This window comes from Podarcis erhardii (assembly GCF_964252035.2).
Source record: "Podarcis erhardii genome assembly, chromosome: 2".
Taxonomy (NCBI): Eukaryota; Metazoa; Chordata; class Lepidosauria; order Squamata; family Lacertidae; genus Podarcis; species Podarcis erhardii.
Genome location: NC_138498.1, coordinates 123,268,183 through 123,295,918, shown reverse-complemented (window position 1 = coordinate 123,295,918; position 27,736 = coordinate 123,268,183). Strand labels below are relative to the sequence as shown.

General features: G+C 46.7%; 1 protein-coding gene across 1 annotated transcript in view; it reads left to right on the top strand.

Annotated features, from left to right (window-relative positions):
- Positions 1-27,736, top strand: part of LOC309335226 (alpha-2-macroglobulin-like) — a 65,922-nt gene that overhangs the window by 12,926 nt on the left and 25,260 nt on the right. The window contains exons 4-18 of the mRNA XM_081850100.1: positions 694-746; positions 2,622-2,642; positions 5,329-5,497; positions 6,032-6,116; positions 8,874-9,024; positions 12,651-12,765; positions 15,707-15,816; positions 17,023-17,184; positions 17,764-17,985; positions 19,113-19,182; positions 20,363-20,505; positions 21,316-21,465; positions 22,761-22,934; positions 25,395-25,492; positions 27,264-27,515. Of these exons, the coding sequence (XP_081706226.1) occupies positions 694-746; positions 2,622-2,642; positions 5,329-5,497; positions 6,032-6,116; positions 8,874-9,024; positions 12,651-12,765; positions 15,707-15,816; positions 17,023-17,184; positions 17,764-17,985; positions 19,113-19,182; positions 20,363-20,505; positions 21,316-21,465; positions 22,761-22,934; positions 25,395-25,492; positions 27,264-27,515 (1,975 nt within the window). The remainder of the gene's footprint in view (positions 1-693; positions 747-2,621; positions 2,643-5,328; positions 5,498-6,031; positions 6,117-8,873; positions 9,025-12,650; positions 12,766-15,706; positions 15,817-17,022; positions 17,185-17,763; positions 17,986-19,112; positions 19,183-20,362; positions 20,506-21,315; positions 21,466-22,760; positions 22,935-25,394; positions 25,493-27,263; positions 27,516-27,736) is intronic.

Genomic DNA, 27,736 nt, shown 5'->3' with positions numbered 1-27,736 from the left:
TTAAGGGGTGATATGATAGCCATGTTCAAATATATAAAAGGATGTCACATAGAGGAGGGAGAAAGGTTGTTTTCTGCTGCTCCAGAGAAGTGGACCCGGAGCAATGGTTCCAAACTACAAGAAACAAGATTCCACCTAAACATTAGGAAGAACTTCCTGACAGTAAGAGCTGTTCGACAGTGGAATTTGCTGCCAAGGAGTGTGGTGGAGTCTCCTTCTTTGGGGGTCTTTAAGCAGAGGCTTGACAACCATATGTCAGGAGTGCTCTGATGGTGTTTCCTGCTTGGCAGGGGGTTGGACTCGATGGCCCTTGTGGTCCATTCCAACTCTATTCTATTCTATTCTATTCTATTCTATTCTATTCTATTCTATTCTATTCTATTCTATGATTCTATACTTGTTCACACACAGGGGGAGGATGCTCCAGAGCAGGTATGACAGGAAGTCCTCCCTGTCTGAAGCAACATTCCCCTGTGTGTCCACTCTAGGCAACAGGAAATGTTGTGTTTGACTGCTTCAGCGATGATACATCCCACACTTTGCAGGGCATCAGCTGCCAAACATTCCTCTTTTGACCAGAGATTTTCAGGGGGTTTGAACCGAGTACCATCTCCATGTGCTCTGCTCCTGAGCTGTGACACACAGAGTAGCAGAGTCACATGGAAATCCTTCCCCTCCCTCTTCCTTTCACAGTTCGGTTCCGCATCATGTCTGTGGACGAAGATTTCCGACCCTTGAACGAGACGGTGAGTTTCGTCATCACGTGCGCCATGCTGTTCTCTGGAACCTCTTTCGATCCATGCACACTTTTGGGGCCTACAAAGAGGGATGGGACACTTTGCCCTTCAGTTAGTTAAACAGACAAACAGACAGACAAACATGGCACCCCCCGTATCCACCTCTCTGTTTCTGATGTTCAAGCTGCAAGTGCTGATCTTCATAAAGCTCGAAACAGCAACATGCATGCGCAGGAAGGGGTGGCGACTAGCAGCTTATGAGGAACTTCAAGGTTTGGAGAAGTCTATCACATCTCCAAGAACTGAATCATAAGGTTGGGATGGGGTGGCTGCTGTTATGGAACATTGCATGTTTGCAGAGGAAGGACTTTCGTAATGCAAGGATGCTTGGGCTTATTTCCATCTTTCCTCCCCACCCATCTCACACGAACCCCTTCTGTAGGGTTCTTGCCAGAACCAGGCCTGGCAGCATCAGGGCTGGAGGGTAGAGATTGCTTGACATACCCCAGGGGGGCATTTTACTCTTCCCCAGTTGGGGAGAGCAAGACCTTCTCTACTGGACTTGCCTACCTGATGGGAATGTATATGCTCTGACCTGTGGCCTTTGTTTCTTTTAAGCACTATGCTGTTTTTATTGATGAGTTGTTTTATTTGTTGATTGGCAAGGAAAAATGAGTACAAGCAGGAGAATTCCTTTATGCAAAGATCCAGGTTAGGAGCAAGTACTCTTTGATGAGGGAACCCCTGCAGAGATTTAAAATCACAACACAATTCAAGGCATGGAAATATAAGCTGCTAGAGCTTTAAATATGCCCTTCTAAGTTCCTTCCAAAGTTTTCCACTTCCCCTAGTGTAGAAAAAGACAACGCTTTTGGTCATTTAGAAATGGTTTACTTACAAACTCTTCAAAGGTCTGGTTCATGTGTTTTTCCATACAGCTTTCAGAAAACATAGACAGTAGGACTTACCTTTTAACGTGCAATGTTTTATTGTGTTTTTATATATGTTGGAAGCCGCCCAGAGTGGCAGGGGCAACCCAGTCAGATGGGCGGGGTACAAATAATAAAATTATTGTTATTATTACAGGCTAGTTCCAAAGTGATGAAAATTCCTAAATTATTTGTATAGGAATACAAGGATGGCTTTGTTTTTTTTTAAAAAAAGTCATTCAGTGTGCGCTTGGAGCAACCAGCTCAGACCTTTTTACAGGCCAGGATTCACATGGTAGACTGAAGGAAACAATAGGACAGAAAGACTTCCTCCCAAAGTGAAGTGGAGTGACTTACCTAGGCCTGGCAGGACAGTTTACTCTATGACATTAACCCCTTTGTGCATAAACTAGACTTCAGCTGGGTATCCTGCATTATTAACTGGGACCATTATGGTGAAGGAGCTTAGAGATATTAAAAGTAAAGGTACCCCTGCCCGTACGGGCCAGTCGTGTCCGACTCTAGGGTTGTGCGCTCATCTCACTTAAGAGGCCGGGAGCCAGCACTGTCCGAAGACACTTCCGGGTCACGTGGTCAGCGTGACGAAGCTGCTCTGGCGAGCCGGCACCAGCGCAGCACACGGAGACGCCGTTTACCTTCCCGCTATAAAGCGGTACCTATTTATCTGCTTGCACTTAGGGGTGCTTTCGAACTGCTAGGTGGGCAGGAGCTGGGACCGAAAGACGGGAGCTCACCCCGCCGCGGGGATTTGAACCGCCGACCATACGATCGGCAAGTCCTAGGCACTGAGGTTTTACCCACAGCGCCACCCGCATCCCATCTTAGAGATATTAGAAACAAACAAATCAAGGTGGGAGCAGGTTTGTGTGGTGCTGGGAGGGGTAACACCATTCATTGCTGTCTCTGAACCCCCCCTCTTTTTTTTACTCCACAGTTTCCTTTGGTTTACATCCAGGTAAGTGTCTAATTCCCCGCCTCTGCTCCACCACCTCTCATCATCACACCAGAGCGGCTGTTACATTGCCCCACTCAGACCACCTTTCCTAATATCCAGAGGCTGCTTCATTCCCTAGCTTCCTCATAAGCCGCTCACATCTCCCGAGGGTTTTAATTTTGCCATCTCTAACAAGTGTTACGTGCCTAAGTTCATCCCTTCCTGCAACCCCTTTGTGGGGTTCTTCAAAAGAAAAAACGAGGCTACAGTTTTGGGGGGACCATTAAGTGTGGCTGAAAAGACTATTTGGCCCATGAGGGAAATAGCTACGACCTTCTCCTGTGCCTCCTCCTCCTCCTCCTCCTCCTCCTCCTCTTTTTTTTTTTTTTTTTAAATATTTCACTCATCCAAGCAGCCTGTCGACATCCTCGGAGGTCACAGATTGGAATTGAACCCATGCAAATTGGCTAGACAGGACTCTAGCACTCTCCTGCCCCGGCCCTGTTCCCACGGTGGAGTCTACCTCTTTCCGAATCTGAGCAACTTTGCAAAATCATTGCAGGAGATCTTGGGTTCCTTACCAGGCTCTGATGGTGAAGGTGGTTCCGTTAGATTGCGAACCTGAAAGGGTCTCCTGCTACTGTTTCCTGTGGATGCGTTAACACCCCATAACAGATTTATGAGACTAAAACATGGAACTATAATCTCTGGGGTGTAACCCTGATGGATATTGTTAGTGCTGTTGATGGAACTGCTTTAGCGTGTATTTTAAATTATGTGTGGCTTTTGGAATTGATTGTATACTTTTAAAATTGATTTTGTACTTGCAAACTGCTTAGAAGACATTAGAAGAGCATCTTTTCCTGCCCATTTCCCCCTCTCCCGGGGAATTAATTAGTTTTCATGGCTCCTCAAATAGACCTCAGTCTGTTGCCATCCTTGGTTAGCAATGCCCCCACCCCCTTAAGAGTGTTTAAACATCCATCCAGATACCAATAGCCCAGGAAGCCTTTGCAGGAGCCACAGGTTTTCTTGACCACTGATTGTCAGAACGCCTTTCAACAGATGTCAGCGACTTGGCTCAATAACTGGTTCCGGCCCGACTGGACTGGAGCACTTTCAGAGACCTTCCAATCCTGGAAAACAGGTCCCAGCGGTGCATTGTGAGCACCAGACTCATGCAGAGTATAAATAATGCGGAAGCTAGCTGTGAAGCATAACCCCTTTTATTTCTAATAAAGGTAAAGGGACTCCTGACCATTAGGTCCAGTCGTGGCCGACTCTGGGGTTGTGGCGCTCATCTCGCTTTATTGGCCGAGGGAGCCGGCGTACAGGTTCCGGGTCATATGGCCAGCATGACTAAGCCGCTTCTGGCGAACCAGAGCAGCGCACAGAAACACTGTTTACCTTCCCGCTGGAGGGGTACCTATTTATCTACTTGCACTTTGACGTGCTTTCAGACTGCTAGGTTAGCAGGAGCTGGGACCGAGCAACGGGAGCTCACCCCGTTGCAGGGATTTGAACCGCCAACCTTCTGATCGGCAAGTCCTAGGCTCTGTGGTTTAACCCACAGCGCCACCAGCGTCCCTTTATTTCTAATAGCTACTACAAACTAACGAACTACTGGCTTGCCTAAGTGTTACATCTCCCACTCAGCCATCTGGTCACTATGTAGATAAGACTCTCTCCACACACAGAGTCTGGCAGTCAGGAGTGGAAGAAGTGAAGAGCAGTTTCCACCCCCTCCTTTCTCAAAACATCAGATCAGGAGATTCTGTCAGTGGGAGGGGTGAAAATATCAACACTGATATGGCTCAGCACGGTCCCATTTTGGGGCAGCTGCAGCTTAGACCCCGTCCCTGCTTTCAACCTGAGCAGTGTCATGCATGGAGAGTCCGCCTCACCCTTCGGTAACTTCACAGATAATAATTAATGAGCACTTAATATTTTATAGTCCTTTTTATTCAGGCATCAGGTTGTAAGCAAAAACCCACATCCCTCTCCAAGAAGGGCAGTTGGCTACTCTAAATCTTCTCCCTTCTGTCTCCCGAAATAGGCGCCAACAGGAAGTTCCTCATCCTCCTCTCTGCATCCTTTGTTCTCAAATACGTTTGGATCTCCTAGTTCGTGGGGAGGGAGGGCCCCCCACAATCTCTAATGATGTCTCTGCTATCTATCCCCTCCCTTCTGTTTCTCTGGCTGTTATCTTGTAGCTAGGTAACTCCTGCCAAAGCTGCTCTGTATTTCTCCCAGTGAGAGCCAGTGTGGTGTAGTGGTTAATCTGGTGAACTGGGTTCGCGTCTCTGCTCCTCCACATGCAGCTGCTGGGTGACCTTGGATTAGTCACACTTCTCTGAAGTCTCTCAGCCCCACTCACCTCACAGAGCGTTTGTTGTGGGGGAGGAAGGGAAAGGAGAATGTCAGCTGCTTTGAGACTCCTTAGGGTAGTGATAAAGTGGGATATCAAATCCTCCTCCTCCTTCTTCTTCTTCTTCTTCTTCTTCTTCTTCTTCTTCTTCTTCTTCTTCTTCTCCCTGCTTCTGAGCCCGCTGGAAACAAGGGGGGGGGGCACGTGAATCTTCCCACTCCAGCTCCTCTTCTGAGGAAAGCTGATCTGCCTGCGAATGCACTCCCCCATACTCTGCTTCAGACCATTCCCTGACAAACTGCTTCTTCCGTGACCCCCCTCTTCTCTTGTGGCTCCCAGGACCCCAAGAGGAACCGCTTGCTGCAGTGGACCAACGTGGAGCAGTCAATGGGCCTGGTCCAGCTCTCTTTCCCCCTTTCCTCTGAGCCCCCGCAAGGCCCCTACAAAGTGGTGGTGCAAAAAGCCTCCGGGAGCAAGGCGGAACGTCTCTTTGAAGTGAAGGAATACGGTGAGGAAGGAAGGAGAGGAATCGCTTGGTCTGGGGAATGTGGTGTCAAGGACAGCATGTGGAAGGGGGTGTTTTCTTGCACACTGGCACACTGGTTCGCATGGTGGCTGGGTATGGGAGAGTTGCCTGTGTGAGTAGGGCGGATCCTGGAGGCTGGAGACAGGAACAGGTCTTGCTCTGTGCTGGATCCAAAACTTAGTTCGGGGCACATGCGCCAGCTCCTAGGGACTGAGGCACTTTCGTCGCCCCCCCCCCAGATGTGTGGGATTTTTTGAGGGGGGCGAACTCCCTCGGTGTTCAGAGGGTGTTTGGCTCTGCCCCTGGCTCCTTGTGACATCGCCCGCTTGATGTCAGAATGTCGCGTTGGGCCCCCCAATCTTGAGAAAATGCCACCTCTGATTTGGGGGCTTCCCTGGAAACCTAATGGGGAAAAAAAATCTGTTGTGGGGTGTTAATGCTGCACGCATTTGCCTCCTTTCTGTGCTCAGGCTGATTATGTTGTCTTTCATCCCCATGTTCCTTTCCTTCTTACAGTGCTGCCCAGGTTCGAAGTTTTGGTGAAGGCACCCAAGGAGATAACATTTGTGGCTGAGGAACTCGAAGTGACCGTGTGTGGCCTGTAAGTGAGAGCAACCTGGACTTCTCTCCCAGAGATGTGGGACCACGTGAATTGAGAACTTGGGTGATGTTGCTAGCACCAGCTAACCTCTCCTCCAATCATAGCTGTCAACTTACAGATTTGAAAATAAGGGACCAGCAGCCTTGAAAATAAGGGACCAGCAGCCAAAATAAGGGATTTTAGTCAACCAGTTAAAAGGGACCAGATAATTTTGGAGAGCCCTTCGTTTCCAGAGGTTGCTGCTCAAGACACCAGCCGATGAAACACTGCAATTAAATAACTACCAGCAGCAACCACTTTTCACGTAAAACGAAGTCCAAGCTACGAAGATGCTGTGGCAGTTCTGTATCTTTTCTCTCGTGCTCCATCTGCAGCTCTCAGTTCCATCAGGCGGGGCGGGAGGAAGGGGGGGGGAATAGCGCCCAAAGTAAACCCGCAGATCAGACCATCTATGCTAGTCTACCAATTCAAATCTATGGGAGAAGCACTTGCGGTCCTTCCTTTCTAGCCCTTGGAACACCTGCCCGCGCCTCCGCCTCCTCCTCTTCCTCCTCTCTCTGAACTGCTTTCTCTATGGTTGCCCTCGCTCTCCTCTCAAGGCTCCTCATCAATTCATAGGCCATGCCAGGCTGCCCATCTCATTCGGGTCCTTCGGCGGCACAGCCGCAGTACGGCCTAGCAGGAGCGGCGGTGACGGGCAGAGGGGAGGCCCCAGGCAGAGACGCTCAGTTCGGCGGCCACGAGGAGGATGGCGGCGGAAGGGCCTGAGGCTCCCACCAGTCCCAGCGGGGAGGGGCTCCCAGGGGCCGAGGCTGCTGAGAGGAGGCCAGAGGGGGGCGGACCGGGCAGCCAAGCAACACACTTGGAGCCTCCCTCCTCCCTGGCTGGCAGGGAGGGAGGGAGAGGAGCTGCTTCCTTTGAAACCTGTGAAATTTAAGGGACATCCATCAATAAGGGACAGCAGCGGGACATGGCGCTGGGATAAGGGACTGTCCCTCCAAATAAGGGATGCTTGACAGCTAGGCCTCCAATCCAGCCTTGGCCGCACCACCCTAGCTCTGATGGAATGATTGTCATAGCTGCACTGAATTCCTCACAATGTTGGGCCACTTATTCAGGGCTTATTTCACCCAGAACTCACTTGAACTCCATTCCAGAACCTCTCAGGTGGGCACCATTGCCACCATAAGAGAACCTTGGTTTCCAGACATTTTTGTACTGTTTTTGCTACTTAGAACTCATAGAATCATAGAGTTGGAAGAGACCACACTGTGGTCTCTTCAAAAACCTGAGGAACATTTGATCCCTTTGTCCAGAAAGTATCTGGGGGGCCTACATGCCCATCTGGGGGGATTTAAAAATAAATAAAAGCAAATGTCCTAGTTTGGGGGGGGTTAAATTTTTACAAATTTTTTCGTGTACTCATAGAATCATAGAGTTGGAAGAGACCACAAGGGCCATCGAGTCCAACCCCCTGCCAAGCAGGAAACACCATCAGAGCACTCTTGACATATGGTTGTCAAGCCTCTGCTTAAAGACCTCCAAAGAAGGAGACTCCACCACACTCCTTGGCAGCAAATTCCACTGTCAAACAGCTCTTACTGTCAGGAAGTTCTTCCTAATGTTTAGGTGGAATCTTCTTTCTTGTAGTTTGGATCCATTGCTCCGTGTCCACTTCTCTGGAGCAGCAGAAAACAACCTTCCTCCCTCCTCTATGTGACATCCTTTTATATATTTGAACATGGCTATCATATCACCCCTTAACCTCCTCTTCTCCAGGCTAAACATGCCCAGCTCCCTTAGCCGTTCCTCATAAGGCATCGTTTCCAGGCCTTTGACCATTTTGGTTGCCCTCCTCTGGACACGTTCCAGTTTGTCAGTGTCCTTCTTGAACTGTGGTGCCCAGAACTGGACACAGTACTCCAGGTGAGGTCTGACCAGAGCAGAATACAGTGGCACTATTACTTTCCTTGATCTAGATGCCATACTCCTATTGATGCAGCCCAGAATTGCATTGGCTTTTTTAGCTGCCGCGTCACACTGTTGGCTCATGTCAAGTTTGTGGTCAACCAAGACTCCTAGATCCTTTTCACATGTACTGCTCTCAAGCCAGGTGTCACCCATCTTGTATTTGTGCCTCTCATTTTTTTTTGCCCAAGTGCAATACTTTACATTTCTCCCTGTTAAAATTCATCTTGTTTGTTTTGGCCCAGTTCTCTAATCTGTCAAGGTCGTTTTGAAGTGTGATCCTGTCCTCTGGGGTGTTAGCCACCCCTCCCAGTTTGATGTCATCTGCAAATTTGATCAGGATGCCCTTGAGTCCATCATCCAAGTTGTTGATAAAGATGTTGAATAAGACCGGGCCCAAGACAGAACCCTGTGGCACCCCACTAGTCACTCTTCTCCAGGATGAAGAGGAACCAGTGATGAGCACCCTTTGGGTTCGGTCAGTCAGCCAGTTACAAATCCACTGAGTGGTAGCATAGTCAAGACCGCATTTTACCAGCTTCTTTACAAGAATATCATGGGGCACCTTGTCAAATGCCTTGCTGAAATCAAGGTAGGCTACATCCACTCCGTTCCCTTTATCTACCAGGCTTGAAATTCTGTCAAAAAACGAGATCAGTTTTGGAAGTCAAACGGACTTCCAGAACAGATTCCATTTGACTTCCAGAACAGATTCCGTTTAACTTCCAAGGTACCACTGTATAATGATGTCATCTTTCAAGCGATGCTGTGGCTGTTTCCTGACTACAGGTACACGTACGGGAAGCCTGTGGCTGGGCAGGTGAAGGTCCGTGTTTGCCGGAAATATAATGAACACAGAGGCTGGCATGTTTATTCCAGTTCCGGAGGGGGCTGTAACAGAGAAGCGTTGGAAGGAATATGTGAAGAGTTCAGTGGAGAGGTGAGACCCAAAGCGGAAGCTGAAAATGAAATGTAAAGCACTGCTGGGGAGCCGGCCCTCCCGGGTGACCTGTTATAATTGGACATTCATCCTGATTTACTCAAGGGGAGTCCCAAGGCTCTGGGAGAAACCCCAGAATGGCATTCAGCAGGAAACGAGGGAAGCGTCATCCCATCAGACAAGCCAAAATGATTGAAATGGTGGATATGGCTGCAGGAATATATATTTGCTCATTTTGTTGGTGCCTGTTGTTCCTCACTGAAGTCTCTTCAAAAACCTGAGGAACATTTGATCCCTTTGTCCAGAAAGTATCTGGGGGGCCTACATGCCCATCTGGGGGGATTTAAAAATAAATAAAAGCAAATGTCCTAGTTTGGGGGGGGGTTAAATTTTTACAAATTTTTTCGTGTACTCAAAGAATCATAGAATCATAGAGTTGGAAGAGACCACAAGGGCCATCGAGTCCAACCCCCTGCCAAGCAGGAAACACCATCAGAGCACTCTTGACATATGGTTGTCAAGCCTCTGCTTAAAGACCTCCAAAGAAGGAGACTCCACCACACTCCTTGGCAGCAAATTCCACTGTCAAACAGCTCTTACTGTCAGGAAGTTCTTCCTAATGTTTAGGTGGAATCTTCTTTCTTGTAGTTTGGATCCATTGCTCCGTGTCCGCTTCTCTGGAGCAGCAGAAAACAACCTTTCTCCCTCCTCTATGTGACATCCTTTTATATCTTTGAACATGGCTATCATATCACCCCTTAACCTCCTCTTCTCCAGGCTAAACATGCCCAGCTCCCTTAGCCGTTCCTCATAAGGCATCGTTTCCAGTCCTTTGACCATTTTGGTTGCCCTCCTCTGGACACGTTCCAGTTTGTCAGTGTCCTTCTTGAACTGTGGTGCCCAGAACTGGACACAGTACTCCAGGTGAGGTCTGACCAGAGCAGAATACAGTGGCACTATTACTTTCCTTGATCTAGATGCCATACTCCTATTGATGCAGCCCAGAATTGCATTGGCTTTTTTAGCTGCCGCGTCACACTGTTGGCTCATGTCAAGTTTGTGGTCAACCAAGACTCCTAGATCCTTTTCACATGTACTGCTCTCAAGCCAGGTGTCACCCATCTTGTATTTGTGCCTCTCATTTTTTTGCCCAAGTGCAATACTTTACATTTCTCCCTGTTAAAGTTCATCTTGTTTGTTTTGGCCCAGTACTCTAATCTGTCAAGGTCGTTTTGAAGTGTGATCCTGTCCTCTGGGGTGTTAGCCACCCCTCCCAGTTTGGTGTCATCTGCAAATTTGATCAGGATGCCCTTGAGTCCATCATCCAAGTCGTTGATAAAGATGTTGAATAAGACCGGGCCCAAGACAGAACCCTGTGGCACCCCACTAGTCACTCTTCTCCAGGATGAAGAGGAACCAGTGATGAGCACCCTTTGGGTTCGGTCAGTCAGCCAGTTACAAATCCACTGAGTGGTAACATAGTCAAGACCGCATTTTACCAGCTTCTTTACAAGAATATCATGGGGCACCTTGTCAAATGCCTTGCTGAAATCAAGGTAGGCTACATCCACTGCATTCCCTTCATCTACCAGGCTTGAAATTCTGTCAAAAAACGAGATCAGGTTAGTCTGACATGACTTATTTTTCAGAAATCCATGCTGACTATTGGTGATCACAGCATTCCTTTCTAGGTGCTCACAGACTGTTTGCTTAACGATCTGCTCCAGAATCTTCCCTGGTATTGATGTCAGACTGACTGGCCGATAATTATTTGGGTCCTCTCTTTTCCCCTTTTTGAAAATAGGGACATTTGCCCTCCTCCAGTCTGCCGGGACTTCGCCTGTTCTCCAGGAATTCTCGAAGATGACTGCCAGTGGTTCTGAGATCACATCTGCCAGTTCTTTTAATACTCTTGGATGCAGTTCATCTGGCCCTGGAGACTTGAATACATCTAAACTAGCCAAGTATTCTTGTACTATCTCCTTAGTTATTCTGGGCTGTGTTTCCTCTGCTGAATCATTTGCTCCAAATTCTTCAGGTCGGGCATTGTTTTCTTTATCGGAGAAGACTGAGGCAAAGAAGGCATTGAGGAGTTCAGCCCTTTCTGTGTCCCCTATTTGCATTTCACCATCTTCTCCTCTGAGTGACCCCACTGTTTCTTTGTTCTTCCTTTTGCTACGAACATACCCATGAAAGCCTTTTTTGTTGCTTTTAACCTCTCTAGCAAGCCTGAGTTCATTCTGTGCTTTAGCTTTTCTGACTTTGTGTCTACACGTGCTGGCTATTTGTTTGAATTCCTCTTTGGTGGTTTCCCCCTTTTTCCATTTTTTGTACACATCCTTTTTTAATCTTAACTCAGTTAAAAGTTCTTTAGATAGCCACCCTGGCTTCTTTAGGCACCTTCCATGTTTCCTTCTCATTGGTATTGCCTGAAGTTGTGCTTTTACTATCTCCCTCTTAACAAACTCCCAGCCATCATGAACTCCCTTTCCTTTTAGTATTACTGTCCATGGGATCTCACCCAGCACTTCCCTAAGTTTTATGAAGTCGGCTTTCTTAAAGTCAAGAAATTGAGTCCTAGTATGCTTGGCTGCTCCTTTCCTCTGTGTAGTAAACTTCTGAAGAGCATGATCACTCGCGCCTAATGATCCTTCCACTTCTACCCCACTAACCAGGTCATCAACATTGGTTAGGACCAGATCTAAAATGGCTGTTCCTCTTGTTGCTTCTCCCACTTTCTGGACAATGAAGTTGTCTGCAAGGCCAGTGAGGAATCTGTTTGAGCTTATGCTCTTGGCTGAGTTTGACATCCAACAAATATCTGGGTAATTGAAGTCCCCCATTACTACTATCTCCCTTCCCTTTGCATGCTTGGCCATCTGTTCCAGGAAGGCATCATCTATGTCCTCCGTTTGGCTTGGGGATCTATAGTAAACTCCCACAACAAGGTCTCTGTTATTCTTCTCTCCCTTAATTTTGACCCAAATGCTCTCACTTTGGCTTTGAGGTTCTAAATCTTGGATCTCTCTGAAATAGATTGTATCCCTCCATTATTACATTCCAATCGTGGGACTTATCGCACCAGGTTTCAGTGATGCCTATTATGTCATAATATAATATCTTTAATACGGTCAGTGACCTATTATGTCATATTTAGTTTGCTGTACCAAGAGCTCAAGCTCATCTTGTTTATTTCCCATGCTTTGCGCATTAGTGTACAGACACTGAGTCCATTAATCATTCCCCCGTGTCTCTTATTTAAGGATTTTTTCCTCCCACCACTAGGTCTGCGTGCTGTTTGCTCCATTTGGTCTATGGCATTTGGATAATCATCTTCATCAATGGCTTTCGATCTGCCATGGGCTGCTTGGTGATGGTGGATAACTGGGGGGGGAGCGAGTGATTGTCAACTTTTTTGGCGATCACCAAGGAAAGCTCAACCAATGTCTGGATTTTTCCTCTTGAAATATTGCCAGCCTTGTATAAACGGACAGATATAAATGAATGAGTGTGCCGAGATCAGTGGCTATTGTGTGAACCTGACTGTCTTGACCTCAAACACCTTGTTTTGTGTAATGACGCAATTCTCATTGGTAGCTGCTACAACTCTCTGTCTTCCGGTGCAGGCAAATGGACATGGCTGCTTCTCTCAGGTGGTGAAAACCAAGATTTTTCATCTGAAGCGGGAGGGATATGCGATGAACCTCAAGGTGGAAGGCAAGATCGAAGAGGAAGGCACAGGTATTTTATTTTATTTATTAAATTAATCTCCCACCAGTCCTCCAAAGGAGCCCAGCATGTCAGTTTTAAAACCATTCAGCTAAGAAAAACCTTCTGGAAACGTTTCAAAACTCCTAAAAGCAATCACCCTGTTATGTACTGAGTGGAATAGGATCCAAAAGGCAGCAGTCTGATTGGCCCTAGAACAATAGGATTCAGAATGTAGCAGTCTGATTGGTCCTAGAACAATAGGATTCAGAATGTAGCAGTCTGATTGGTCCTAGAACAATAGGATTCAGAATGCAGCAGTCTGATTGGTCCTAGAACAATAGAGTCCAGAATGCAGCAGTCTGATTGGTCCACAGGAGCCACCCAATCCATCTCCAGGTGGAAGTGAATCCGCAACCTGATTGGCCTACAGGTGAATCCCGGAATTAGCCAAACACGTGGGGCCCATTGTGTAAACAATGTATATAAAGCAGACATTCTGGGGGAACTTCCATTCCTCCTCACCACTATGAGCTGAATAAAGAGCATGAAATCCAGTCTCGATTCAGAGTATATTTCACACCCGCTCTGAAAACCTAACAATTTCAGGGGAAGGTCTTTCAGCCATCAAATGCTTAGGAAAAACAGGGTTGGTTTTGCAATGTCTCTAATAAGCTGCGGGGATGCAGCAGGACGCATGCCCCTAAACATTTTGTGTTGCCCTGACCGACCGATGGACCAACCGACATGCCAGCTGTCTTTGCGGTAGCAGGGCAGACTGGAGCTCTGTCATTCTCCCTGCTGGTGCCCAGGGAGGGGAGTCTGGGGCGGCCATAGTAGGTTGCGTTCTGAAGGTAAAGGAAGGACTGGACCCTGATTAATTCAATAGACACTAGACTTGACCAGCAAGACTCTGGGAGCAAATGCGATAGCCACTCCCTGGCCCAGGCCGTTTTTATTAACAAAAGAACTTTAACACAGCATTTGTAAGAAGCAATCAGCTTTCCTCTGAGCATTTCAAAAAATCCCCATGTGGGAACAAAGTCAGATCAGAGGAAGCTGAAAAGGAAAACAGAAAGAGGCAATGAGAGGTAAAGGAGGTGCTGTGGGATCGGTGGAAATTAATGTTTGTTTTTCTTTTTAGTGTTTATATTATTAACTTGTAAGATATGGATTTGTGTTTTTTGTTGTTGTTTTTTGAATGTCAGTTTTTGTGTTTTGTGTATTGTTATTTTTCGATATTTTTCTTGTTGTTGTTGTTGTGTGGAAAATACTAATAAAATTTATAATAATAATAAGAAAATAAAAATACCAAATCATTTAAAAAAACAGATCAGAGGAAGCTTCTTAACTACAAAGAACTACTTGAGCATGCACACATGTTTAGGCTACATAAAACAGGAACCAAGGAGGAATGCATTTAGCAAACCCCGTAGGTCATAAACAGGCAGTAAACAGGAAAGACAGGCATTTTTATCACCTCCATGTGAACTCTGTTTCCTGACCCTAAGCTTAACAAAAGTTACATCAAAGCTACCTCCTATCTTTATGTACTCAGGATGCCTGGTCTGTGTATGTGACTGGCAGGCATAGAGAAAACGGGGCAGAGAGGCAGAGGCTTGGATTGATCAGAAATCATGTCTCATGACTCAAACCCAGTCAAAACAATGGCTGACACAATGGCTTGCTTCATTTTTTCATAATTCCTCATAGCAACCCCACGTGACCATCACAGTGGTGGAGGCGACGGGGTGAGGGGGAGCAGCCAAAATGAGAGTACCCCTAAACATTTTTTTTAAAGAAAAAAAGCACTGCCTATAAGTTACTAATGAAGGAGACTGATACACCTCCCTAGGAAGGCATTTCATCATCAGGGAGCCACCACAGAGTGGACCCTGTCACGAGTCACCAAAAAACAGACACCCTCAGCGTTCGGCCTAATCAGGAGGGCCTCTTCTGCTCATAAGTAGGGCCCGAGATGGTTGATATTGGGAAAGGTGCTCTTTCATGTACTTTTAGGCACAGGTATGTGTGAACCAAGGAAGGACCTAGGTCCAGGGGCTTATTATGGTCCCTGGCCTCTCCCATTGAAAGGATCAGGCTCCTGCCACTATGGGTAGACAATGCTACTGGCCGAAAGGGAGAAATTGTCTAGCCTGACAAAAGAAGGGCAGCATTTTAAGCAAAGCAGAAGCCGGCAATGGAGCTTGTGAGGGCAGACAGGAGGGACAGAACATTCCCTCGTTTACCCACCTTCCTTCCCCCCCCCCTTTTACTTTTTTATTGATTTGTTAACAAAATGAGTGCAAACATAACAAAAAGAAAGAAAACTAAGAATTGGTAACGCAAACCATGAAGCGTCACAGCCTAGAAGGGTGAAATGCAAAGATACAGCACATCTCCAAAAAGGATAACAAAGTTTTATCTCCTATACGGATACCCTTTACAATAATAAAGATTTATAAAAATAAAAGTATTCTCCACCTGTGAGTTCCATCTTTACTGAGAATAAAGGTTCCATATAGACCAGACATTTGCATATGCAAACGGCACCAACCATGTGCCTCAATATTTGTATAAGAATATTTGCATAAGAAAATCATGCCACATATTGAAAAGAAATTCGGAAAGAAATTATTGATTCAAGCTCTGCCCTTTGGGTACTTTTTCAAGATGGGCAATTTGTGAAACCCTTGAACACCAGCAATCCCAAATATTAAGATTAAGGATATTCTAGGATTTGGCAACACAGCCCTGAGCTGCTCTTAAGAGATGAGAAATAAGTTATTTACTTTTCAAATCCCATTCTGTTTCCATATAGGTTCAAAATTGCCAGGTGGAAAGATAGAGTAACAGTTTGTTTGTTTTTTACCAAAGAGTTCTCAGCAAATGCCTTATTCCACAATTCAGCCACCTTTGAGCAGTCCCACCATGTGTGCTTATATGTACCTACCTCTCTTTGCCTATTTGGCAGGGGTGGAATTGACAGGCACGGCTTCCACCATGATCATTACGACTCTCAGCACAATCACCTTTGAGAATGTGGACTCTTACTACAAGCCTGGGATCCCCTTTACTGGGCAGGTAAGGCAGGCTGAGAGATCCCCACTGCGCATGACCCCACAGCTGAATGTTTGTTTTAAAGACAAATGTTCCCTGTACGCACTGGAAGAGGAGGATGGATGGGCCAGGGTGGTTAGCAATTCACCCCCCACCCCTCAGCTCCAGTTCCGACCTCTGAGGTGCCACCTCTGGAATCCTGATGCAATTTGTGTGTCCTCAACCTTCTCCATCCTCACCCACCTGAACTTATAGAACGCCCCCTACAGACAGTCATCCCCCGGGACATTTACCTCACCCACATGGGCGGGTAGCCCCGCCCCCATGTGCACACCACTCTGGGCAGCTAGCTCCGCCACTCATCTCCCTCCCAATTCATATGGGCTACTGCTAAAATGAGGCTGCATTTTAAGCTGTATTTTAAGCCGTATTTTAATTAACTGTTTGTTGTTGTATTTTTTTCTGTTATGTTTTATTGAAATTCATATTTGGTGTTAGCTGCTCTGAGCCCGGCCCTGGCCAGGGAGGGCGGGGTATAAATAAACTTTTATACAGTCATACCTCTTCTTGGGATGCGGGTGGCACTGTGGGTTAAACCACAGAGCCTAGGACTTGCCAATCAGAAGGTGGGCGGTTCAAATCCCTGCGACGGGGTGAGCTCCCGTTGCTCTGTCCCTGCTCCTGCCAACCTAGCAGTTTGAAAGCACGTCAAAGTGCAAGTAGATAAATAGGTACCGCTTCAGCGGGAAGGTAAACGGCGTTTCCGTGCGCTGCTCTGGTTCGCCAGAAGCGGCTTAGCCATACTCCGGCTCCCTCAGCCAATAAAGCGAGATGAGCGCCGCAATCCCAGAGTCGGTCACGACTGGACCTAATGGTCAGCGGTCCCTTTACCATTACCTTACCTCTTCTTACATTCGGTTCAGGTTATGTCTTTTCAGGTTGCGCCCCATAGCGACCCGGAAGTACTGGAAAGGGTTACTCCCGGGTTTCGCTGTTAGCGCATGCGCAGGCGCTCAAAATGACATCATGCGCATGCGTGGAAGCGGAGAATCACAACCCGTGCACGTGCAGACGCGGGTTGCGTTCTGCTCATGTTGCGAATGGGGCTCTGGAACGGATCCTGTTCGCAACCAGAGGTCCCACTGTAATCATCAACATCATCTTCATCATCATCATCATCATCATCATCATCAGACCAAACTGCTATATGTATTGTTTTTGCCCTGCTAGGTGAAGCTTTTGGATGCTGCCAAAGTGCCAATTGCCAATGAAACAATTCAGATTAGGGTACATCTAACTGGAACCAGCACCAAATACGTAACTGATGACCAGGGACGAGCCCAGTTTTCCATAGACACTGATAACTTCACAGCTCCTGAACTCCGGATCCATGTGAGTGTTCAAGGGGATTGAGAACTAAATAAGGCAATTTATTCTTTGCAAGCACAAAACATGGGAATATCATAGAATCGTAAGAGTCTTAAAGTTGGAAGGGACCCAGGGGTCATCTAGTCCAACCCCCTGCAATGCAGGAATCTCCAATATCAATTGGATCGGTTGAAATTTTAAAAAATGCTTTGAGATTCAGTTTCCTGTGGCTCCTACTTTTTTCTTTTCTCTTTCTCCTTCATCACCTTTTCTGGGTTTGTCATTTCCCGTTAATTTCAATTCCATTTCTGAATCCAGGAAATGTATTGGGACTAGAAAAAGACCCCCAAGGGCTGGGACTGTGTATGTGATAGCAGAAATGGCTGTTGGGTTGATATGTCTGACTCTTATTGTCTCCTAAAGGTGTGTGTTGGTTGCTGGGCATGCAAATAGGTCTGAGATGAATCTCGAACTGGTGTAATATCACAAAGTTGATCTCATAGTCACCAAGGCACCAATGATTCCCTAATACAGGAACAACAAGGATTTATTTTCTCCAGTCCCTGAGCACCTGCCATTTTCTTCTTTCTTTCTGTTTGCCAGGCAACTTATAAATCGAACTCTGCGTGTGAACAAGGCTGGATCAGTCCCCAACACCAGGGCGCATCTTATTCAGCGGGGCGTTTTTACTCACCAAGCCAAAGCTACCTCCACATTGAGCGTGTTCCTGGGACCTTAAGCTGTGGTCAGACTCAGACGCTCCGGGTCCATTATATTCTGAATTCAGCTGTCGTAAAAGAGGAGGAAATGGTCTTTTACTATTTGGTAAGCCTGGACAGAGTGGCCTTTCTTTGGTAGGGACTTGGGAGTGGGCCTTCTCAGTGGCTGCTCCCAAACTTTGGAACCCTGTTTAGGGAAGTTTTTAATGTTTGATGTTTTATCGTATTTTTAATATTCTGTTGGAAGTCACCCAGAGTGGCTGGGGAAACCCAGCCAGTTGGGCAGGGTATGAATATTATTATTATTACTATTATCATCATCATCATCATCAGGGGACTGCCATCGGAACAGGGGAGGGAAGCCGGGAGGCCGCAGGGATACAGAGAGCTTCCGAAACTCCTGAGGAGCAGTTCCTCCTTCAGTGGTGGGAAAAGCCACACCTCCAGTGGAGAACAAGGGGAAGGGGCCAGCCAAGCGAGGAAAGGGCTTGAGGATGCTGCTGAGAGCCCCAGCACCTCACCTAGCCAGGCTGGGCAGGAGGGACGCACGCCCCTTCCGTCGCCCAGCTTGCACAGAGGGGTGAAACGCAAAGAGGGGAGGCGGAGGCTTGGGGTACCAAAGTTCTTATGCTGGGGGAGAAGCCAGAAGGGGCCACTCCCGGCTTCTGCAAGTGACTAAGACGGACATGAACTTTGTGGATCTGCATTGTAAATAGTTTGCACAATAAAACCTGTAAAAGACAGGTCGGAGTCCTGCCTGGTTACTCACGAGCAACCACCACCCGCACCTGACAGTTATTATTATTATTATTACTCTTCATAGAGAAGTTAGACTGGCTCCCTTGTCATCTGTCTGCCAGCTGTTTTATTCTGACAGGCCTTTGTGAACTGACTGTTTCTTGTTTTTTTTAAGGAAAGGACTTTGAATAGTCCATTTTCAGCTGCCAAACTATGTTTGATTTCTAATTGCAAAGATAGGCTCAAGCGTAATGGCAATTCATGTTGTACTACCAGGAGAGAGATTGTTTCTGGACGCCAGAACACTCCCTGTGTGTAAGAACTGCTGGCCTATCAGTGTAACCATATATTTTGCCCCCTCCATCCTCCTCCAGCTTATAGGCAAATGGGTGGCCACAGTGAGAGAAGGATGCTGAACTAGATGGACCACTGGCCTGACCTAGCAGGCTGTTGTGTTCTTATGCTTTTATCAGGCATTTTCTGCCTTCCACGCAGGTGATGGCTAAGGGGGTCATTGTGCGATCAGGGACCCATGTTCTGCCTGTGGAGCACAGAGGAGGTACCGGTAAGTGGCACTCCATTCCTCCCTTGATTCTTGGTGACCTTTCCAATTTTTTATAAACCCAGGTGATAACGTAAACCAGGGGTCAGCAAAATTTTTCAGCAGGGGGTCACTCCACTGTCCCTCAGATCTTGTGGGGGGACGGACCATATTTTGGAAAAAAATAATGAACGAATTCCTATGCCCCACAAATAACCCAGAGATGCAATTTAAATAAAAGGACACATTCTACTCTTGTAAAAGCATGCTGATTCCTGGACCATCCACGGGCCAGATTTAGAAGGTGATTGGGCCGGATCCGGCCCCTGGGCCTTAGTTTGCCTACCCATGATGTAAACCCACACCTTAGTACAGTGCCACCACATATGCGTCCATGTGCCCTTGCGGTTCCTGCATGGCATGTTTCAGAGTTTCCTCAATTTTATACTCATAGACAATATAATTTTACACTCATGAATTGTAATCGTTCTCTTCCTCCCTCTCTTCCTCCTTGGGAATTTTGTGTCAGTGTGCTATGCCAATCATTTGGGGTTCCCTTTTCAGTCAGCAATGTCACTCAGAAAGTCTCCCAGAATATACTTCCTCAGTTCAGCTCACCTGTGGGAATAAACACATTCCAGTTCTGCTTTAAGTATTGATGGAAGAATTAACATTACAACTTATACAACTGCTGGCCTAAGGAAAATAAAGTAAAACTACGTACAGTGGTACCCCGGGTTACATACGCTTCACGTTACGTATGCTTCAGGTTATAGACTCCGCTAACCCAGAAATAGTGCTTCAGGTTAAGAATTTTGCTTCAGGATGAGAACAGAAATCATGCTCCGGTGGCGCGGCAGCAGCAGGAGGCCCCATTAGCTAAAGTGGTCTTCAGGTTAAGAACAGTTTCAGGTTAAGTACGGACCCCCCGGAATGAATTAAGTACTTAACCCGCGGTACCACTGTACAGAGAATCATTCCTCCTCCCTGCTCTGCAGCCATCTGAGCAGAGTAGCAACGACACCTCCTCCTTCAGAGCCTGTCTAATAAAGAAGTCTGTTGCTAAGGAAACCCTGTTGTGGGGAAGACCTGTTGCTAGCAGAAAGCTTGTTGCTAGGGGCAGATTTGTTGTTTGGGGCAAAACTATGCAAGGATCATTTCAAGTCTGTTTTTAGACTTCCACTAACATTTCGTTATCTACCAGCCAAAGGGGTGTTTTCTCTGGACCTCTCTGTTGACATGGACACTGCTCCATTGGCCCGTTTGCTTCTCTACACGATTTTGCCCAATAAAGAACTAGTGGTCCATTCAGCAGAATTCACCGTGGAGAACTGCTTCGCAAACAAGGTAAGGTTGTGGGGACTCTCTGAGGCCCAGGGCAGACATGGCCATGAGGCTCTCTGTTCCCTCTCTGGCATAAATCTTTGCCAAAGTTCTCACTTGGTAGTCCATAGAGCACCATTTTTTCCAGCTGGACCAGCAGAATATTAACTTGTTGGCAGCTGAGGAGGGCAACCCAAGATGAGAAAACAAATCCCAGAAGGGATTATCTCTGTGCTGTCATGTAATAGAATGAACTCTTCAAATGCCCTTTCTATAATAATTTTTATTAATTTTTTAATTACAATCCAATAATAGCCTCATTATAACAATACCAAATTGCAATACAATTACTAAAAGCAATAATAGTAATTATATAATTTAGGTGGCCCCCTGCGTGCAAGATTTGATGGTTTGATGATTTTCTTTACTTCTGTGTTCCAAAATCTTATTAATTTCAATTACATTCCGGTCAAAATAATAATCCCTTATTCATCAACTGCAATATTAATAACTTCCATTTGTGGTGACACAGTAAATGATTTATAGATCTACAAGTGAGGCCCCCTGACTATACCCTTGTTCTTTCTGTGTGTGGCAATTATTCTGTGGTGTTTCTTCCTGTCCTTGTAAAATGTTATGTCTGCCTTTTCCCAGTTGTTGCTGTTCTCCACCATGCCTTGGGCGGGGTTGATATCCCCTTGTTGTTTCAGAAATTATGCATTGCTCCGTCCCGTGCTTTGCTGTTTTGCAACTTTAACAACAGCTTCAAAAATCACTCCGTCCCAATAAATAACCTGTTTTCACAGTTTTTTCAAATGCCCTTTATGCCTCCAGGTGAATCTGTGGTTCTCTGATGCTGAAGGCCTCCCTACCAGCAAAACTCACCTCCATCTTGCTGCCTCCAAAGGCTCCCTTTGTGCTGTCCATGCTGTCGATAAGAGTGTCTTTCTCTTGAAGCCCGAAGTTGAGATGTCCCCTAAGACTGTGAGTCAAATCTGCTTTTGGAGCTGTCTTCAAGTGTAACATTCCTAGAGCCACTTTTGCGCTTCTGTGCCATGGGGTGTGCTGATGTCATGTACACGAGCCAGGTGGCATGTATGTCCGGTGTGCTGACTGTTGGGATGCATCCAAGGGAACGGGGGCAATTGGCAGGCCCCCAGCTGGCTCCAGCCCACTGGCCGGCAGCCGGGCGATCTCCGGTCCTTGGTGCAGCATGAATCTGCGACCCAGAGCTTCAGAAGCGGGGCACGCAACTCAGCAGAGATAAGAACTCTTCGCAACAGAAGGGCAGATTAGAGGCTGTGTAAAACATATTTACAGGCATTTTATTCAGCATCAGGACAAAAGGAAAAACATGTCTGCTCCCCTTCGTGTCCAAGCAAACAGCATAAGCAAAAGCTATACACAAATGGAAGTTCCCAGCAAGCTGTGCTGGAAAGTAAACAGACATGTGACACACAACAGCCTGTTCCTCTTAAGGTGGAACGGACTATCTTAACATTGACGTTGTATGGCCCTGGCCCCCTCAATCTCAGGGGCAAGGCCATATATCTCCAAAACACTTCCTTTCTCAAGGAAGCCAGACTCTGGATAACCACTAGAACCTCTGGAGTCTCTCATTTTTCAGAGACTGGGGTGCATACAACAATTTTAAAAAACTAAGTTTCATTCCAGTTATATGCCGGACTGATAAACTGAGGACCAGGGATGCATAGAACATCTGTATCCACTTTTGAAACGGTTTGGCAAAGTGTTGAATGGACTCATTCCTTTCTGTCCAAACTGTGTCCTGGAAACCAAGTCTCGTGAGGCACAGTTGAGTATGTTTAGCCTGGGGGAAAGAGAAGGCTGAGAGGTGATCTGATGGCTACCTTCAAGGCTGAAGACAGGGCAAGCTTGTTTTCTGCTGTGCCAGAGGGTGGGACCCGAGTCAAATTACAAGGAAAGAGATTCCAACTAAATATTGGGAATAACTTTCTGGTGGTCAGAGCTGTTCTGCAGTGGCCATGCAGGGACATTTTAGAGGAGAGGTGATTTAGAGGAGATATGGAAGGCGTTTGTAGAATTTGTACTGTTAAAACGGAAAGGGGTCAAACCATCGCAAGAGGTGTTGAAATTGTGTGTGGTTGGACAGTAACAATGGAATGGTCTCCGTGGCGAGGTGCACATTTTTATTCTTACTTATTTATGATTATTACTTTGTAAAAAATATATAGAAAAAATAAAAAATAGCAGGGGCATTTTAGGACATGCTTAACTGTGGCTACTTTTGTGGTCAGATTTATGATCTGCTCCCTGTGAAGGACCTCCGAGGTTACGTCTACAGGCACCACTACCTGCTTGACCCGTCCCTTGGTCGCTGCACAGTTAGGAAAAATATTGTTGTGGGAGGCATCAGCTACAGATATGAATCTTTTCAGCAGAGTGAAGGTGATGCCTATGACATTCTCAAGGTGAGTGCCAAAGGACCCACTGCATTGGCATGAGACCCTTAATCTCAGGGTCATGGGTATGAGCCCCATGTGGGCGAGAGAGTCCTTCATTGCAGGAGTTTGGGCTAGGTGTTCCTTGTGGTCCACACCAACTCTGCAATTCTATGATTCTGTGATTTGTCGGGGAGTGAAATGTCTGCCAGGAAGAGGAGGGCACATTGTAGGGACCCACCGCGTGACAGTGGCAGCTCAGCCAGCCAAAATCTAGGGCTGTAAGGAAGCACGGTGTTGCATTCCACCCCGCATACGTCGCACGCAGCAATGTTTCCATTCCCCTGCAGTTCGTTTTCCACCAAAAGCTATTGTCCTCTGCAGAGAGATTATGTAGCCTTAAGAAGAGCCTGCTGGCTCAGGCCAATGCGTTCAGTCCAGTGTTCTCACATTGCTCAACCAAATGCCTGTGGGAAGCCTGCAAACAGGATCCGAGCGCAAGAGCCCTTTTCCCCCTCCTGTGGTTTTCAGCGACTGGTATTCAGAAGCATCACTGCCTCCAACTGGGGAGGCAAACCATCACCATCATGGCTCGTAGCCACTGATAGCCTTTCCCCCTAATTTGTCTGATCCTCTGAGCCATCCACATTCGTGGCCATCACTCCCTCCTGTGGAAGCGAGTTTCAGTGTTGAACTAGATAAAAGGTAAAGGTAAAGGACCCCTGGATGGTTAAGTCCAGTCAAAGGTGATTATGGGGTTGTGGCGCTCATCTTGCTTTCAGGCCGAGGGAGATGGCGTTTGTCCACAGAAAGCTTTCCAGGTCATGTGGCCAGCAGGACTAAACCACTTCTGGCACAATGAGATGGAGGCCAGAGCACATGGAAATGCTGTTTTCCTTCCCACCGGACTGGTACCTATTTATCTGCTTGCACTGGCGTGCTTTCGAACTGCTAGGTGGGCAGGAGCTGGGACACAGCAACGGGAGCTCACCCCGTCGCGGGGATTCAAACCACCGACATTCTGATCGGCAAGCCCAAGAGGCTCTGTGGTTTAGACCACAGCGCCACCTGCATCCTTACAGTTGAGCTAGGCACCATGTGAATAACTGCTTTTTGAATCCGCCCTGAATCTTTCAACATTCAGTTTCACTGGATGCCCATGAGTTCTAATGTCATGAGAGTACTGTGTCCAGTTCTGGGCACCACAATTTAAGGAGATGTCAACAAGCTGGAACATGTACAGAGGAGGGCAACCAAGATGATCAAGGGTCTAGAAACAGGTAGGTAGCCATGTTGGTCTAAAGCAGTCGAAATACACACACACACACACACACACACACACACACACACACACACACACCAGGTTTACCATACCCATTGAGTCAGTCACCCATCTCCTACTACCCTCCTGAGAAAAGCCCCTCCCCACCCTCCCACTATATATAAGGGTCTGGTGACTTCTGTTTCAGTGTATCTGAAGAAGTGTGCATGCACATGAAAGCTTATACCAAGAACAAACTTAGTTGGTCTCTAAGGTGCTACTGGACTATTTTTTTATTTTATTTTTAAACTATATTTCAAGGGTCTGGAAGCCAAGCCTTATGAGGAACGGTTGAAGGAGCTGGGCATGTTTAGCCTGGAAAAGAGGCTGACCTTCAAATATTTCAAGGGCTGTCACATGAAAGAGGGAACAAGCTTGTTTTCTCCTCCTCTGGAGCGTAGGGACTGGACCAATGGCTTCAAGAAAGGAGATTCCGACTAATCATTAGGAAGAACTTTCTGACAGTAAGAGTTGTTTGGCAGTGGAACGGACTCCCATGAGAGGTGGTAGACTCTTCTTCCTTGGAGGTTTTTAAGCAAAGTTTGGGTAGCCACCTGTCCTGGACGCTTTAGCTGAGATTCCTGTGTTGCAGGCGGTTGGATGGCCACTTGATTATCCTTGGGTTCCCTTAGGTAAAGGTAAAGGGACCCCTGACCATTAGGTCCAGTCATGGACAACTGGGGTTGCAGTGCTCATCTTGCTCTTTAGGCCAAGGGAGCCGGCGTTTGTCTGCAGACAGCTTCCGGGTCATGTGGCCAGCATGACTAAGCCGCTTCTGGCGAACCAGAGAAGCGCACGGAAATGCCGTTTACCTTCCTGCTGGAGGGGAACCTATTTATCTACTTGCACTTTGACGTGCTTTCGAACTGCTAGGCTGGCAGGAGCAGGGACCGAGCAACAGGAGCTCACCCTGTCGCACACCGCACACCCTTACAACTCTGCAATTCTTTGATTCTATGAGAGAGGGAGAAAAATGTTTCTCTATCCCCCTGTATCCTTCCAGACCACCCGGCAGTGGGCAGAGGAGGATGTTCAGCTCCTGAAGGGTTAATCCAGACTAGGTAGAGACTCTCCTGGTCAGGTATTCGGGAACAGAGACACATATGCTGTTTGGGAAGGCATAACGCTCTGGAGAAGGCTTCATACTGGCTCATTTTCTCATTTTGCAGGACTTTGGCTTGAAAGTTTTTACCAGCACCAAGATACAGAAGCCTAACCTTTGCAGAGAAGAGACACCAGCAATTGCCAGTAAGAACCTGGTGGCAATGTTGGTGGCAATTGTGGGAGTAGGGGTGGGATTTCCTCCAGTTAGCCTTCGTTCCATCTTCATGTTGTTGTTTAGTCATTTAGTCGTGTCCTACTCTTCGTGACCCCATGGACCAAAGCACACCAGGCACTCCTGTCTTCCACTGCCTCCCGCAGTTTGGTCAGACTCATGTTTGTAGCTTCGACAACACTGTCCAACCATCTCGTCCTCTGTCATCCCCTTCTCCTTGTGCCCTCCATCTTTCCCAGCATCAGGGTCTTTTCCAGGGTGTCTTCTCTTCTCATGAGGTGGCCAAAGTATTGGAGCCTCAGCTTCACGATCTGTCCTTCCAGTGACCACTCAGGGCTGATTTCCTTAAGGATGGAGAGGTTGGATCTTCCATCTTCATAATGCCCTCAAAATCACAAGATTTATAAGCTCTGCAAATTTAAGAGGAACGATAACAGCTTAAGAAGAGCCAATGGCAAATATTCTCTAGCATCCTGTTCTCACATTGGCTGAAGGGTTGCTTGTGGGAAACCAGAAAATGTACATCCAGCTACGCTCTACGTCTCTAAGGGCCTTGACTAAAACTTTTGCTGAGTGCCTAGTTCTACAGCCCTATATTTTTTAAAAAAATATTAAGATACTTGGCAGAAGGGTTTTCAGGAAGAGTTTCACTTGCCTCATCCCTTCCGGCAATTGCATGCTGTAAATAGAAAGTTTACAGTGGAACCTCGGTTCCAGAACGAAATCCATTCCGGAAGCCCATTCAGCCTGCGAAATGTTCGAAAACCGAGGCATGGCTTCCCATTGGTTGCAAGAGCTTCTTGCAATCCGCAGAAGTCGTGTCGTTCAAGTTAATGGAAGCATTTACTTCTGGGTTTTCAGCATTCGGGAACCAAAACATACAAGAACAGAGGCATTTGGGAACCGAGGGTCCAATGTACCAGTATTTGCCCAAAGATAGATTCAGAGTGTATTTTGTTCTATTGCGTGCTTATGAATTTGCCACCGTTATCGTTATGGTAAAATATCGTGCTATTTAAATGGCATAGATTAATTAGTCAGTCAGCAGCAATAGAACATGGTTACAGTGGTACCTCGGGTTACATACACTTCAGGTTACACACTCCACTAAGCCAGAAATAGTGCTTCAGGTTAAGAACTTTGCTTCAGGATAAGAACAGAAATCGGATTCTGGCAGCGCGGCGGCAGCAGGAGGCCCCATTAGCTAAAGTGGTGCTTCAGGTTAAGAACAGTTTCAGGTTAAGTACAGACCTCCGGAACGAATTAAGTACTTAACCTGAGGTACCACATGGTGATTTGCAGAATTCTAACTTTTGTTTTAAAAAGTGAAATGGCTTAAAAGTTAAGTGGAACCAAATAGAAATTGGGTTCTTCAATGCAGGTTGGGGGTTAGATTGTAAACACAGACACATACACACAAGACAGCTGTGTATGAAACACAATTTATGACACACACGCACATACACAAAGAGAGAGAGATAGAAAGTACAAAGAAAAACAAAATGAAATTAAATAAATAAATTAGTTGGCATCTGTCTCAAGAGATAATGTAAGAGTGCGGCCTTAGGGGTAAAGTCAAACCGTTGGTGAGTTAGAGCACTTGCTGTGGCTGTATGGGAGAGACATGTTTAATTGCAGCTGGAGCAGAGGAAGGTCTCGGTTTTGCTGTTACAGATGCCCTGTGGTGTTACTTATCTCTGCTCTCCTCCCAGTGGTCATTTCTCCTCTGGTCACCACTGTGGAAATAAAGTACATAATTTAGGGCAATATCCAACAGTCCCACTCAGAGTGTACCTACTGAAATCAAGAGGGCTTTCTGTTCATTGAGTCCGAATAACAATGGCCATCATCTATGCTCTGTCTTCCTTCAAGTTGAGCAACGGATTCAAACTGAGAGTGGACTGCCAGGAGCTCCAAGCATTCCTGCACGAGAAGCTGCAAGAACAGGAAGACAGCAGGAGACTGTTAGGAGCTACTTTCCCGAGACGTGGCTCTGGAACACGTGGATAGTGAAGTAAGTACAGTGGTACCTCTCAAGACGAATGCCTTGTAAGACGAAAAACTCGCAAGACGAAAGAGTTTTTCATTTTTTGAGTTGCTTTGCAAGACGAATTTCCCTATGGGCTTGCTTCGCAAGACGAAAACGTCTTGCAAGTTTGTTTCCTTTGTCTTGCAAGTTTGTTTCCTTTTTCTTAAAACCGTGCATTCAGGGGGTGCAGTTGCGACTTGACTTCG